At 44.2% G+C, this 15,846-nt stretch overlaps 1 protein-coding gene across 1 annotated transcript in view; it reads left to right on the top strand.

The window, feature by feature from the left end:
* Positions 1-15,846, top strand: part of IL1RAPL2 (interleukin 1 receptor accessory protein like 2) — a gene marked incomplete at both ends in the record, with an annotated part of 258,875 nt that overhangs the window by 126,542 nt on the left and 116,487 nt on the right. Inside the window, one exon of the mRNA XM_081336518.1 lies at positions 12,940-13,213. Coding sequence (XP_081192644.1) covers positions 12,940-13,213 — 274 coding nt within the window. The remainder of the gene's footprint in view (positions 1-12,939; positions 13,214-15,846) is intronic.

The raw sequence follows: 15,846 nt of genomic DNA, 5'->3' as shown, positions 1-15,846 counted from the left end.
AACTGCGTTGGAAAAAAATATATGTAAGAATGAGTAAAGCCTTAAGGACTATTGGCTTCCAGTAATACGTAACATCAGTTGTGTGAATTAAGTGACCAAAGGCGAGCAAGTCAATTAAATTTTAATTAGAATCACAACCTCTGCTTTGTATTCCTCCCCTTCTCTGTTACTATTCAGAGACAAAACAACAACAACACCCCTGACATAGATCCATCTTTTGTAAGGCTCAAAGGTGCAAAGGTTGGTTGTTGAATCGAATTCAAAATGTTGGTGTTGAATTGATGTCCACAAGTCTTAAAGTTGCTCAGATTGAACACTCCTGATGTAGATCCTTCTTTTGTAGTGCATAAAGATGCAAACGTCGGTGTTGGTCCCCATCAGATCATATGTGTTGCAGGTCTTCAACAGGACAGGAGAAACTTGGAGCCTCCACCGACAATATATGTACATTACTTCTCCAAGTTAGGGAGATATTTATCAAGCTAAGGACTGGTTTTCTGCTCCCCACTTTTATGGGTCCCAGGTCTACAGAGAACACAAGCCATTAACTTTCGGAAAGAAGCAATATGTCTTAGAAAAGCTTGCTCGGCAGTGGCGTTCCTAGGCTGGCCTTTAATTTCTGCCTCGAATGCAATTAAGAAAATGATGCCTGGGTGATTAGCCTCCTGAAGTGGCCTGAAATATGTAAATAACTTCTGCGTATTCATTTGGTTGTGATGAATTGCCGGGTCTGTTCTGGCGAAATCTCCAATGAATCCCATTTTTTTTCATTAAGTTGTTCTTCTAAAAATCAATAATATTTTCTTTAAATGGAAGCTTTGCCTGTTGCCAATTTAAATCTAATTAGCTGTTCATTTTAGATGTTACCGTTTGGTTTGAGCATGGTGGTTTACGGAAGTCTCCAGCGATAGCATTGAATAAGAGACAGAAATAAGGTGTAAATGTGGCTTCTGTTTAGGCAGTTTGGGGAAGCTTAATCCAGGGGACCCAATGTTAGAGTGGACTGGTGAAAAGTCCCTTCAGTGGGCCTTATTTCAGAATTGGTTTGGTCATGATTTTGTGGGAAATGCCAAGATGGTTCACTGATTAGCAACCCTAAGCCTCTAATTCAAAACCTACTCAAAATTCTTTGAACTAATTCTTCTTCTTCTTCTTCTTCTTCTTCTTCTTCTTCTTCTTCTTCTTCTTCTTCTTCTTCTTCTTCTTCTTCTTCTTCTTCTTCTTCTTCTTCTCTCCTCTCCTCCTCCTCCTCCTCCTCCTCCTCCTCCTCCTCCTCCTCCTCCTCCTCCTCCTCCTCCTCTTCTTCTTCTTCTTCTTCTTCTTCTTCTTCTTCTTCTTCTTCTTCTTCTTCTTCTTCTTCTTCTTCTTCTTCTTCTTCTTCTTCTTCTCCTTCTCCTCCTCCTTCTTCTCCTTCTCCTCCTCCTCCTCCTCCTCCTCCTCTTCTTCTTCTTCTTCTTCTTCTTCTTCTTCTTCTTCTTCTTCTTCTTCTTCTTCTTCTTCTTCTTCTTCTTCTTCTTCTTCTTCTTCTTCTTCTTCTTCTTCTTCTTCTTCTTCTCCTTCTCCTCCTCCTTCTTCTCCTCCTCCTCCTCCTCCTCCTCCTCCTCCTCCTCCTCCTCCTCCTCCTCCTCCTCCTCTTCTTCTTCTTCTTCTTCTTCTTCTTCTTCTTCTTCTTCTTCTTCTTCTTCTTCTTCTTCTTCTTCTTCTTCTTCTTCTTCTTCTTCTTCTTTTCCACCTCCTCCTCCTCCTCCTCCTCCTCTCTCTCTCTTCCTCCTTCTCTCTCCTCTCTCCTCCTCCTCCTCCACAGTTGGCACCTTCACTTTATAATGGCATCCCAAACAAGAAGAAATGTGCCCTTTAAAGCTTATGTCTCCAGAGAAATGAGCTTACATAGTCTGGCATCAAATATTTTAAACTTACTGATCCATCCTGCAGAAGAGAAGAGAGAAAACGTCAGTTCTTATCACCTTGATTATTATTTTTCATTTTAAAAAAGACATTTGATCTTAAACTGGCAAAAGATTACATTGTAATGGCAACGACAGCTGGGCTGACTGACACCGAGATTCAAAATTTATCTCAGCTTTATTCACACAGAGAAGTGCACGGCTGGGAAGGGGTTTTTTTCCGGCACCTTATTATTTCCCTTCCATAAACATCAAGATATCACAAGCGCCAATTATTCTCAATTATGTTGAGTCTTAAAAGAGATTAAGACAAGATTTGGAGAAGCATCAGAAAAGGCTGGAAACTGACAGCCTGACACAGCTTGATTTTGGATTAGGCAAAAACTTGACACAAGTACATTTACAAAGGGATATTTTTCTCTTTCAAAGTCATCCCGTTGGAATCATTTGCAAGGAGGACATCATGATAATGCCTTTTATATGCAAATAATCCAAATTGCATTTATTACACTGTCAGGGCCCAACAGGAAAGTTTTTTTTTTTTTGCAGAGGACAGACAAAACAATTTTGCAGATTTTTTTTTGTCTTTCTTAATTTGTTAAAAACAACCATACATACACACACACACACACACACACACACAAACACACAGATCCATGAGAGATAACCATACTTTGAGAGGTATTTTTTCTACATTTTTGATAGCATGACATGGCAAATTAAAGGTTTAATTTTTTTTAGAGGATTTATTGCCCAAGTGTTACAGAACTGGTTTTGTGTAGTGGTTAAGAGATCAGGCTAGAAACCAGGAGACGGTGAGCTCTAGTCCCACCTTAGACATGAAAGTTGGCTGGGGACTTTGGGCCAGTCACCAGGAGACAGTGAATTCTAGCCATGAAAGCTCACTGGCTGACTTTGGGCCAGTCGTCCACAACATAGAACACAGAATAATAGTGTCCAGCTACGAAGATTGCTTGCACTAGGACAGCCATGCTGCTTCTAGCTTGCCAACAGTTCCGGGGGGCGGGGGGGGAGGGAAATGTATGAAATGCATAGATGGTTTCTATCTGCTGGGAAGCAAGATCTCAGAAGAGATGTTATGGCGAGCGGAGAGTTTTTTCTCATAACAACGGCCTGAAGATTAATTGGGCAATGTGAACCTGAAGTGTCAGATTTACTCTTTAACTATCTTTCTGGCACCATATTGCCAGAGTTGGTTGTCCATTCATTAGTGCCGGTATGCTTGTTCAATAAAGTTTTGCATTAGAGACCGTAAGGTCTCAGGTATGCTGACTTCGTTTGGATCATCAGCTGGAACTTTGACAAATAGCTTTGGAAGGCACCGTGGAGATCTTCTCGTTCAACCCCCTGCTCAAGCCTTATACCATTCTAGACCAGTGGCTGCCCAGTCTCTTCTTAAAAGTCTCCAGTAATGGAGCACCCACAGCTTCTGTTCCACTGATTAATTGTTCTCACTGCCACAAAATTTGTCCTTAGTTTCTAACTTCTTAGTTTCTCCTTAGTTCTAGGTTGCTTGGAACTTTCTTTAATAATCTTCCACCCATTACTTCTTGTCCTGCCCTCAGGCGTTCGGGGAAATAGGTCAACCCATCTCTTCTCTCAGGAAAAAATTCCCCCCCCGTCCCTGTCCTACTAAGTTAAATATTCTAGTTGTCTCGTTTCAGTATTTTAGCATCTGTATTTCGGGCCGATTGCCAAATCTCTTGTTACCTATTTTTGGATCATGAAAAAAACACCAACAACCCTCCAGCGTGGCTGATTTCCAAAGGAGACATCGGCATGTACATTACTTACACTTGGTGAGCAAACAGTCCTTTCATTTTGAATCTGGCTGCATCTTCTTTGTGGCCACCCAGTGCCTGCTTATCTTCTGTCATTGTGGGAGCTATTTAAATTCTGCAGCAGCATCTGGCTAATGAATTGAAGCGGGAGAAGGAATGGCAAACCTCAGTCTCGGAAAAAGGGTCAACACCTTTTCAAGCAAAGGTCTCCCCTGTCATTTGAGTGGAAATGTTAATTGGCTTCATTGCAGTGGAAATTAGCGCTGCCAGATGTTGAACGGGAAGCTGTAAGTCAGGGTGGAGAAAAGAGACTCTTCAAAGAACAATAGTGGCCATAAAGAAGAGACACGGATGTCTCCTAGGCTTCTCAGACTTACTGACCTGGATGAAATTTCTGCTGCTTAGAAGCCAATATTTGGGACCTCTGGGATCCAGGAGAGTTGTGGGTCAGTAATGAAGGACCCACTCAGCAAACGGAGGTCCAGAGGCCAATTGATAGCATCCACAGGTGGGGTTGGAAAACCTATGGCTTTCGATGATGAAGAGCCATTTCCTTTTAGATGGGTCAATGTTCTGACTTGACAGAGGACATTTGTACGAGGCAGCTCTCCAGCAACCTTTGGCTTCAGAAGAAGAAGCCTCATTAAGCCCAATGAAAGATGGGTTCCCATCAGTTTTCCTAGGAAGGAATCAGAAGGAAGCCGGGAAGCAGAAATGGTGGGGCCAAAGAAGGGATGATGGGAGCTGTGACAGACCCAGGAGCAAAGGGCAAGGTGGAAGGAATCGCTAAAATCCAATTCCTAACCAAAGGGGGTACCAGCTCACTTCAAAATGCTCTAAATTAGAGTTCCCCAACCTGTGGGAGTGGGCGGCATGGAGTGGGCGGAGGTGGGAAAGGGGGTGGCATTGTGGAGGGTGAATCCATGTGCACATGCATGCACATGAACACCTGTTGCTCACGCAAAAAAATGGGGCCATGAGTGCCCACAACTTTCATACTTGTGCAAGTAGGCCCGGGAACGCCCACAACAATGCTCGCACAAGTGGGGCTACGTGTATGCACGCACATGTGCATATTGGGTAGCCAATAGGCCGCGGAGTCCCGGTAGTGGGCTGCAGCCCACAGGTTGTTGACCTCTGGTCTAAATGCCAAACTTTGGGAAGCATTCCATGTTGAAGGCGCCATTCTGAGCACAGTTTCCAAGGCTCTGTTTTGGCCTTAATTTGGATCAGGATTTCTGTCCTGAACAAGGGAGATTCCAAGAGCTGAATGTCCCTTCCAGTTACAACTAGCTACTATTTCCAACTAAGGGACCCGGTGGTTGCCAAGCGCCTGAATTCTGATCATGCGATCGTGGGGAGACTGAAACCATCATAAGGGTAAGGACAGGTCGTAAGTCATTTCTTCAAGCACTATTGAAACTTTGAATGGTTGCTGAATGAATGGATGTAACTCAACGACCGCCCGAATGTTCACAGAGGTTTTCTCTTATATCGGCTGGATTCCAACAAATATGTCACTCTTTCTTTTATTTGGCCTAGACTGGAAAATAATTCTCTGTCTACTCGCTTCAAAGTCATGTACAATTATATATCCGTCTGGTGAAGTTTCTGGTCTTGTTGATTTCTGTTCCATAATAAGAAATTCAGAATTGAGAGCTGGTTTCTTCCTTCCTTCCTTCCTTCCTTCCTTCCTTCCTTCCTTCCTTCCTTCCTTCCTTCCTTCCTTCTTTCCTTCCTTCCTTTCTCCCTCCCTCCCTCCCTCCCTTTCTCTCTCTTTCCTCCCTCCCTCCCTCCCTCCCTCCCTTCTTTCCATTCTCCCCTTCCTTCCTTCCTTCCTTCCTTCCTTCCTTCCTTCCTCCCTCCCTCCCTCCCTCCCTCCCTTCCTTCCTTCCTTCCTTCCTTCCTCCCTTCCTTCCCTCCTTCCCTCCCTCCCTTTCTCTCTCTTTCCTTCCTTCCTCCCTCCCTCCCTCCCTTCTTTCTGTTCTTTCCTTCCTCTCCCCTTCCTTCCTCTTTCCTTCCTTCCTTCCTTCTTTCCTTCCTTCCTTTCTCCCTCCCTCCCTCCCTCCCTCCCTTTCTCTCTTTCCTCCCTCCCTCCCTCCCTCCCTCCCTTCTTTCCATTCTCCCATTCCTTCCTTCCTTCCTTCCTTCCTTCCTTCCTTCCTTCCTCCCTCCCTCCCTCCCTTCCTTCCTCCCTTCCTCCCTCCCTTCCTTCCTTCCTTCCTTCCTTCCTTCCTTCCTTCCTTCCTCCCTTCCTTTCCTCCTTCCCTCCCTCCCTTTCTCTCTCTTTCCTTCCTTCCTCCCTCCCTCCCTTCCTTCTTTCTGTTCTTTCCTTCCTCTCCCCTTCCTTCCTCTTTCCTTCCTTCCTCCCTCCCTCCCTCCCTCCCAGTTGGAAGCAATTTTGGTCATCCTCAGCATTCCTAATACACATAGGCATGTGCAAGCAATAAAGTCACACATGTCATCTAACTCATATTTTCCTATTGCCTTGAATTTAAGCGTAGGCTTGAGCTAACAAGGTAGACTGACATGTCTAACAAACGCCGCAGTTATAAATTGCTCCAGTGACAGTTGCTAACATAAACTATTACCGGCAGATATAGAAGGTAAAGATTATTCGGGTGACAGCGAGTGGCGAGAGGAATTACTTGGAAACTGTGTACATGCTTGCTTATAATTGCTCATGAAATATTATACAGTTCATGGTAATCTGCACCCAGAATCCTAGACTGCTGGATAGATTTTAAATATAAAACCCAATCCATTATTTAAGAGGCAGTAGTGGGGGTTAATGGGTATAATGCATTCTTTATTGGCAACAGGAATGGAGTCTGAGGCACAGCTGATTGTCAACTTCAGAATAAAGAATTGAGAGCTTTTATATAGGTGCCCTCCAGAATTTATAGTTCTCGGCTTTTTCCTTTCATCTTTCTGTGTAAATGGATAGTTCCCACTTTGTTTAGTGGTCTTGGGAGACTGAGATATATTGACGTAACAGTTCTCTTTAAGTTTGGGGAGCTGTTGACACTTACCAAACCACCTTCAGTTGCAGTACAGGCAGTGGTGGGATTCAAATACCTGAACAATTGGTTCTCTTATTGGATGCAGGCCTGGGCCTCCGAGGCCTAGAATGGACTTCCGGAAGTGGCATCCACGCAGTTCCGGCAGGCTTTTCTAGGCCTGGGAGTCCTCCTCCAAGCCTCCGAGGCATAGAATGGACTTCCGGAAGTGGCATCCATGCACTTCCGTTGGGTCGTTCTAGGCCTGGGAGACCTCCTCCAGGCCTCCAAGGCCTAGACTGGACTTCCGGATGCAGTGTGCATTCAGCTGGTTCTCTGAACTCAGCAGAATTTAGCTACCGGTTCTACTGAACTGGTGCAAACCGGCTGAATCCCACCACTGAGTATAGGTAGTCCTTGAGTTACAACAGTTCATTTACTGACTGTTCGAAGTTACAATGGAACTGAAAAAAGTAGCTTATGACCCTTTTTCATACTTATGACTGTTGCGGTATCCCCATGGTCACGTGATCAAAATTCAGACGCTTGCCAACGGGCTGATAGTTATGGCGGTTTGCCGTGTCCTGAGGTTGTGTGATCTCCTTTTGCACCCTTCTGGCAAGCCAAGTCAAAGGGAAAAGCCAGATTCACGTAACAAGGGTGCAGTGATTCACCTAACAACAGTGGCAAAAAAGGTTGTAAAATGGGACAAAACTCACTTAACAAATGTTTCGCGTAGCAACAGAAATTTTTCAGCTCAATTGTGGTCGTAAGTGGAGGACTACCTGTAGTACACACACATGCGCACACACAGAGACACACACAAACACACACACCACCAATCCTCAACCTAGTTGGTCAGGATTATACTGTAGGAAGAGTGGCAGAACCTGGCAGTGGAGTTAAAAGAGGGATCAGCCTAAAATCCCTACACAGCCACAAGCAGACTAAGTCCAACTTTCCTTGAATTCCAAGGAACCCCATCTAACTCCAAGCAGGTAGTAACCCTTAGTTGAGAAGATTAATGTCCAACTAACAGTTGGCACCTGCTTGGAGTTAGATCAGAGTCCATGGAATTCAAGGGAGGCTGGACTTAAGTCCCCTTGTGGCTACGTAGGGATTCTAGGCTTATCCCTCTTTTAATTCTGCCCCCAGGCTCTGCCACTCCTTCTCCTATGTATATTACAGTCATGATTTATAGCTATTTCAGTATGACTCTTTTTTTTGTCTACAGTACAGTAAAGTTCTTAACTTTTAAGCGCCATCTGCCTTTCTCTAAGTTAAGATCTTGATGCTAGGTCTTACATTTTGGCACCATCAAGAACAGGTCTTAACCTTCTTCATTATGATCTTCAGACACTTGAAGAATGCTCTCATGACCTCTTTTCAGCTTTCACTTTTAATACTTAAATATACTCAATTCCTGCAATGGCTCTTCACAAAACCTAAATTATCTCCTCATAAAAAGAGTTACCCTATTATCCTCACTGTCATTCTTTGGGCTAGTTCTAGTTGGCTTGAACTCTTTAAAATTAGGGTGCCTCCAAGTTCTCCTTGACCTCTCCTAGACTTTCAGCACCATTGTTGGAGCTCTCTTCCTGGAGTATCGGAGAAGACTTGAGTTTTCGCAAGGTTTCTCATTCTTTCTGTCAGGCTTTTTCCAGAGGTTAGATGTGGAGCTCATGCTTGACCCTGAGGCCACAGATCCCTCTGACCCATGGTCTTCCTTGTGTTGCCATTTTGTTCCCTGCACCGTTCAACATCTCCACGAATGTGTTGTGAACAGCTCTGACCTAGATTCGAGGCCATGTATGAGCTGTGTAAAACAGAAGCCCGCGCGGTGTTCTTTTGACGAGAGAAAATGACATTGTAGAAAAGAGAGGACATTGTCACTTTGATTAGCTTCTGTTTGATCATTATGATTTTCATCTAAGCGCGTGGCGAGGGCTTCTTCTCTTGCCCTCCCCCGAAATGTCATCAGATGTTACATGCTCTCTTATAAATAGTCTTCCGTCAGAATCTCAGCACACGTTGCTGTTGGTAATTATATCCTTCGGAGTCATCAGAGGTTTAAGCCAGAAAACAAATACAAAAAGCTTCTAACTAGGCAGAAACAATGAAGATGCATAGCCCGCGTCTTTCCTCTTTCAGCGGATGCACCCCAATCTGTTAATTATTCCCATCATTAGCTGCTGAGTTTGGCACCAAAAAAAGTTACTAATATTTGGTCTTGACTGATGCAAAAGAAAGTTTATTATCGTAGAAGTGTATTGTCCTCTCTCTCTCTCTCTCTTTTTTTTTTTAGTACCAGTTGACTTCAGAATATCTCTGGAGTAATGAGATAGTTTTCTTGATGAGATGGATTCCAAGAATCATGCTGAAGACAATGCGCGTGAGGAATGAATGTTGACTTTCTCCATGCTGACCTTTCTTGGGTCATTAAGGGAAAATGGACCAGAAGCAGTTTGCTCATGTTGCAATAACTCTCCATAGAGAGGGTTTGAGAGAGAGGCAGATTGGTCTAGTGGTTAAGGCACCAGGCTTGAAAGGAGGAGATTGAGTTCTAGTCCTGCCTTAGACCAGAAAGCTGGCTGGTTAACCTTCGGCCAATAACCAGGAGACTGAGAGTTCTAGTCCTGACTTAACCCTGAAAGCTGGTTGGGTGACTTTGGGCCAATAGCCAAGAGGCTGAGAGTTCTACTCCCGCCTTAACCCTGAAAGCTGGTTGGGTGACTTTGGGCCAATAGCCAGGAAACTAGAAGTTTTAGTCCCGCCTTAGGCCTGCAAGCTGACTGGGTATCTTTGGGCCAGTTCCTCTCTCTCAGCCCAACCCACCTCAAAGGGTTGGAGTTGTAGGGAAAACAGGCAAAGGAGAGAGTATGGGATATGTTCACCGCTTTGACTAACTTATAAAAATTATGAAGGCAGGATAAAAAATGTCTGCATTGTGCTCTTGTGCAAACCTTGGACCCTCTGGAAGTTGCATGAGAAGGCCATGTTCTCATGCAGCCTCTGGAGCCTCTGAAAAGCATGTGAGAATGAGATCCACTTTTGGATGGTTTTTGAAGGCTGCAGAAGCTGTAGAAGAGGGGTCCGCCAACCCCCAGTCCGTGGACCAGTACCGGGCTGAGGCATGCCAGCAACCGGTCCGCACAAACAAGCAAAGCTGCATCCGTGGAATGCAGGTAGCACACAAAACCACACCCCTCCGGTCCACAGAAAAATCTCTCTCCACAGAACCGGTGATCCCTGGTGCCCAAAAGGTTGAGGACCTCTGCTGTAGAAGAACATTCTTCAAAGCCACTTCAAGAACTAAGGCCTTGCATGACTTGGAGGTGCAGGGGCTTGTCAATAAAATATCACCCAAAGATTAGCAATGTGCAGAAGATCCTGGACATCACATAGAATAACAGGGTTGGAAAGAACCTTGGAGGTCTTCTAGTCCAACCCCCTGCTCAAGCAGCAGACCCTATACCAGGGGTCTTCAAACTTGGCCTTTTTATGACTTATGGACTTCAATTCCCAGAATTCCTCAGCCAGGCAGGCTGGCTGAGGAATTCTGGGAGTTGAAGTCCACAAGTCGTAAAAGGACCAACTTTGAAGACTCCTGCCTTATACCATATTCTAGCCTTTAAAAAAAAAACAAAACCCTCCAGTGGTGGAGCACCCACAACTTCCAGAGGAACATGACTGGATCGTATATTTTTTAAAAAAAAAAAACCAACAACACAAATATGTAAATAATTTCTTTTGTTTGGTAGCTGTGAGATATTACCAGCAAAGTCAAGCTAGACATTTTCCAAAATTTTGACCCACCAAGCTCAGAAGGTTGACCATCACTGCTGTAGTGATTCTTCTTCTTCTTCTTCTTCTTCTTCTTCTTCTTCTTCTTCTTCTTCTTCCTTCTTCTTCTTCTTCTTCTTCTCTCCTCCTCCTTCTCCTCCTTCCTCCTCCTCCTCCTCCTCCTCTTCTTCTTCTTCTTCTTCTTCTTCTTCTTCTTCTTCTTCTTCTTTCTTCTTCTTCTTCTTCTTCTTCTTCTTCTTCTTCTTCTTCTCCTCCTCCTTCCTCCTCCTCCTCCTCCTCCTCCTCTCCTCCTCCTCCTCCTCCTCCTCCTTCTTCTTCTTCTTCTTCTTCTTCTTCTTCTTCTTCTTCTTCTTCTTCTTCTTCTTCTTCTTCTTCTTCTCCTCCTCCTCCTTCTCCTTCTCCTCCTCCTCCTCCTCCTCCTCCTCTTCTTTTTCTTTTCTTCTTCTTCTTCTTCTTCTTCTTCTTCTTCTTCTTCTTCTTCTTCTTCTTCTTCTTCTTCTTCTTCTTCTTCTTCTTCTCCTTCTCCTTCTCCTTCTCCTTCTCCTCCTTCTCCTTCTTCTCCTCCTTCTCCTTCTCCTCCTCCTCCTCCTCCTCCTCCTCCTCCTCCTCCTCCTCCTCCTCTGAAATCTGTTTGTAGTCTCCGTTGCTAAATAAGATTCTGAACAAACTGAAGACTAACTAGGAAAACACTTATTGTAAGGGTCAAAGTTACGAATGATGAAATGTTATGAGGAGAGCAAATACATGCTGTCTGGCTTTTTAAAAGCAATGAGGAGAAAGCTTTGTATGTGTGGAGTCTCTCAAGGGTCAATTTGAACAGACTTGTCTTTACACAAAATCATATCTGTTATTCAGTCCAAGAGCTGGCTGAATAAAAAAAATGGTGTTTTTTTTTTAAAAAAATCTGAAGCGTTTATTGGCAAGGTCTGTTTTATAAACCATTCAGACAAGGCTCTTTAGCATCAAAAAGAAATATTTAATCCCTTGTTAACCTCATTCTGAAACCTCCCAGTGATTTTAAAAAAATCTGTTTTCTTAATTTGTGTTATTTGCTGGGAAGTTTTAAATGGTCTTTTATGCATGACACACAAAGAGACTTGCACACATTTAATTTAATAAAATATTTATAGCCTGTGTACCATTCTGATGCTCAGTATAAAGAAGAATCAGAAAAAATTATTCCCAGGAGAAAGGAAGTTAGGTTGTATGAATAATTTACTTCCTATACTTAACCGTAGTTTAATGAAATATAATTTTAACGAGCCAATGAGTAGGTGGGATGGGAAGGGTGTATCCATTATTCTCCAAAATCGGGCATACCAAATAGTGCAGTCAATGCAAACTGCATTGCTTGTGCGATGGCATTGTTATGCAAAAATGTGAATCACAATAGAATTTGGTCTGTTGCATGCAAACTCTTTTACTTTGTAAGGTAAAAGAATCCCTGCAGATTTTACTCCACTAGTAGTTGCTCACTTTAGGGATTGGTGCTCATCTCCATTTCGAGGCCTTGAGCCAACACTGTCTGAGAACACTTCCACAGTCAAATGGCCAGCATGACACCATGGAGGCTGTTATCTTCCCACCGAAGTGATACCTATTTATCTACTCGCATTTGCACGCTTTCAAACAGCTAGGTTGGCAGGAGCTGAAGTGAGGACAGGATCTCACTCCATCCTGCAGTGCTCAGGTCTCAAACCTGGGCTGCCGGCTTTCCAGCCGACCAGCCCAGCATCTTAACCACTGAGCCTCCGTGCCTCCCCTTTTCGTAGAATGCCAGCTAATTAAGATTAAAATCTTGTGGGTCCATCCCTCCCCCCCCATATATGTGTACACATCTGGGGAAGTTACGTGAATATGGGGAGGTTATCAGGATAAATCATCTACTCATTTAGCAGCGTGGATGTTGCGTCCAGCTTTTTCAAGCGCTGCATTTTAGAATCTGAATTGCCAACTTTTACAAAAAGGGATTTAATCTTGCTTTCAAGTGAGATACAGTACTTGACTTTTTGCTTCTTCTTGTTTTAAACACGGGGATATTCTCAGCTCCCTATCTTGATCTCAGCCTTTCTCAAGACCATACATGATAATGGGTTTGAAGTGGAAACTGAGCAGCACGTATCTTGGTGCAAGTAATGGTATTGTAATTGTATTTGATATGCTGTGATTTGGAAATTACTCCCTCAAGCCAGAGATTGGAAGGACTTTGAGGGAACTAAAAACGGAGAAAAATAATGAAGCGGTAGAAGGGACATCTTAAAAGACTGGAGTTCTCAGAAAAACAGCCAGGTCCTTCTTTAAGAGTTTTTAGCCAAGTCACGCTCAACCACGAAATACCAAGAGATCTGTGAGATCAATGGCCAAAAAACCCAGCTGGGTTTGGAAACCTGGCAACTGTGATGACATTTTGCTTTTGCTTTTTGTTTTTAGTGGATGGCTGCATTGATTGGCTGGTGGACCTCAAGAAGTATATGGCCTTAGCTGGTGAGCCGGTGCGCGTGAAATGCGCTCTTTTCTACAGTTACATCCGTACAAACTACAGCATGGCTCAAAGTTCAGGGCTGCGTCTGATGTGGTACAAAAACAAAGGGGACTTTGAAGAGCCCATCATCTTCTCGGAAGGGAGGATCAACAAGGATGAAGATGCCATCTGGTTTCACACAGCCGAAGTCCAAGACAGCGGCTTCTACACCTGCGTTCTAAGGTGGGTATCATGCAGGAGAGGGAAGGACGGAAGGAGGGAGGAAGGAAGAAAGGGTGGATGGGTGGATGGGTGGATGGAGGGATGGATGCTTGGATGGATGGATGCTTGGATGCTTGGATGCATGGATGGATGGATGGATGGATGGATGCTTGGGTGGATGCTTGGGTGGATGCTTGGATGGATGGATGGATGGATGCTTGGATGGATGGATGGATGGATGGATGCTTGGATGGATGGATGCTTGGATGGATGCTTGGATGGATGGATGGATGGATGGATGGATGGATAGGTGGGTGGATGCTTGGATGGATGCTTGGGTGGATGCTTGGATGGACGGATGGATGGATAGATTGCCAATGGCATCTGTAGCAAGCAATGATGGTCCACATGACACCTGCATCAAGTTGTGCCTGCTCAAGCAGACAGTGCAGTATTTGTGTCCTGACACTAATGGGGGATGCAAATACATACATGATATCATTTCAGGACTTGAAGCAACATGTATCATTCACCTTCTTTGGGAATGCCTATGATGTCAGCTATGATTCAGAGACTTGGGAAACACAGACCTCTCCAGATCATTCTCCCTTTTCAAGTGGCTGCTGTTGTTATGGTTGATCATCATTATTATTGTTGGTCAACATATTGAGGTCCTTGCTTGATGGTGTTAAAGATCTAAGCCATTCTGAGTAAAGCTGCCTTTTGCAATTGACCGATAGTGATTTTGTCAATGCTGGCAGTGTTCAGGGTGTTTTGGAATTGCACTCAAGGCGACTGTTGGAATTAACTTGGCTTTCTCTTGCCACAGTCAGCCCACTTCTACTTGCAGGTCTTTGTATTTTGTGATTGTCTCCATCGTTCTAGTTGTTATTGCTGTTATTATTACAAGACTGCCTCACTTCAGAACAACTCTGGGTATCTTTCAGTTAAAGTGGATTCCAGCATAATTCATTAACTGCAACTTAAATCAGGTGGCCTTACTGGGACTCGATGGATTTGAATTTACGCTGAAAAGAAACGGCCTTTCTGAGGTTTCCTGGATAAAGACAATGTCACCAGAGAAACACCTTTGCTAAACATACATTCTGCACTGGGGACCAAGGAGGTCAGACCCATTTCTTTTAAAATGAAATAAGTGTGAGTATAAATGGCCCTCGGAGAACTTTAAAATGCAAAGAGCTTGAAACATGCTTCCAAGTTAAAAGTTTCTCTGCTGCCAGGGCAGGGGAAACTGACAAGCAAACAAATGGGACAGGCCGGGTCACGGCTCTGCTCCGTCACTATCTGACCTCTGTCCATCTCCGTCTCTCCTGTGAGTTCCTGACAGAACAGAATATTTTTGCAGGTATCTGAAGCAATTGGCCGTCCGCATAAAAAAGAGCCCGGTGGAAGCCTGCAGTGCTATAAGGAATTGATTTGAGTAATAGGTCTCTTTTTAGCTTGCAAAAAAAAAAGAGAGCTTTGCCTTGGGAAAAAAAAAAAGCAATCGGGGCTCCGGTAGGAATTCGTTTGTGCTAAATGGCCACAAGAGGAACTAGAGGAACGTGTCTCAAACTTGGCAACTTTGGGATGTGTAAACTTCACATCCCAGAGTTCTGGGAATAGACGGACATCCGTGGTGCGTGGGGGATTCTGGGAGCTGAAGTCCGTACACTGGAGAACTCTGAATCTCCTGGAGGTTGGCCCAACGTCACCCAACTGCCTTTCATGTCATGCCTAAGACGAGACTAGAACTCTCCATCTCCTGGTGACTGGCCCAAAGTTACCCAGCCAGTTTTCATGACGAAGGTAGGACTGGAACTCACCGTGTCCTGGTGATTGGGCCATAGTCACGCAGCCAGCTTTCACTCTAAGGCAGAACTAGAACTCACCGTCTCCTGGTTTTCAGCCTGGTGCTTTAACCACTAGAGTCAAACTGGCTTTTCTGATGTAGGTCAATGCTTATCTGCACCAGACCATCCATGAGTGATTTTAGCATTGTTGACAATGCTGTTCTGCCTTCTCTTTCTCTCTCTCTCTCTCTCTCTCTCTCTCCATTTCCTTCCCTCCCTTCCCTCCTTCTTTTCTCTCTCTCTCCCCCCTTCCTTCCTTCCTTCCTTCCTTCCTTCCTTCCTTCCTTCCTTCCTTCCTTCCTTCCTTCCTTCCTTCTTTCTTTCTTTCTTTCTTTCTTTCTTTCTTTCTTTCTTTCTTTCTTTCTTTCTTTCTTTCTTTTTTTCTTTCTTTCTTTCTCCTTTTTCTTCTGGGATGTAATCCTCCTCTGGGTTCTGAACCAGGTCTCTGGGGCCTTTCTATCCAGGACTCACAACTCACATTAAGAGCAGCAACCAGGATGTCCTGATATCGAAGACCTGAGTGTGAAGCGTGATGCATTCTGCGGGAAGAGCTGCGCCATTAATCTTTCAGCTCTTGCTGATACAACCAGAGTTTAAATCTGTCAGCGATTCCATTGCAAGGCCTCATTTTTCAAGAACATAACAAATCAGCTGGAAAAATTCCACTCTGGATTGAAACGTTGCTTGCCAAAGGACCCAGCCTCCAATTGTTTCTGAAAAGAGCAGGCATCCGAAGTCTGGCATAATTCATCAGCGTGCCAAAATCCAGAGGAAGCTAATGGATGATTTGCACAATGACAA

This window comes from Vipera berus (assembly GCF_964194415.1).
Source record: "Vipera berus genome assembly, chromosome: 11".
Classification (NCBI taxonomy): Eukaryota; Metazoa; Chordata; class Lepidosauria; order Squamata; family Viperidae; genus Vipera; species Vipera berus.
This window is presented reverse-complemented; position numbering and strand designations above follow the sequence as displayed.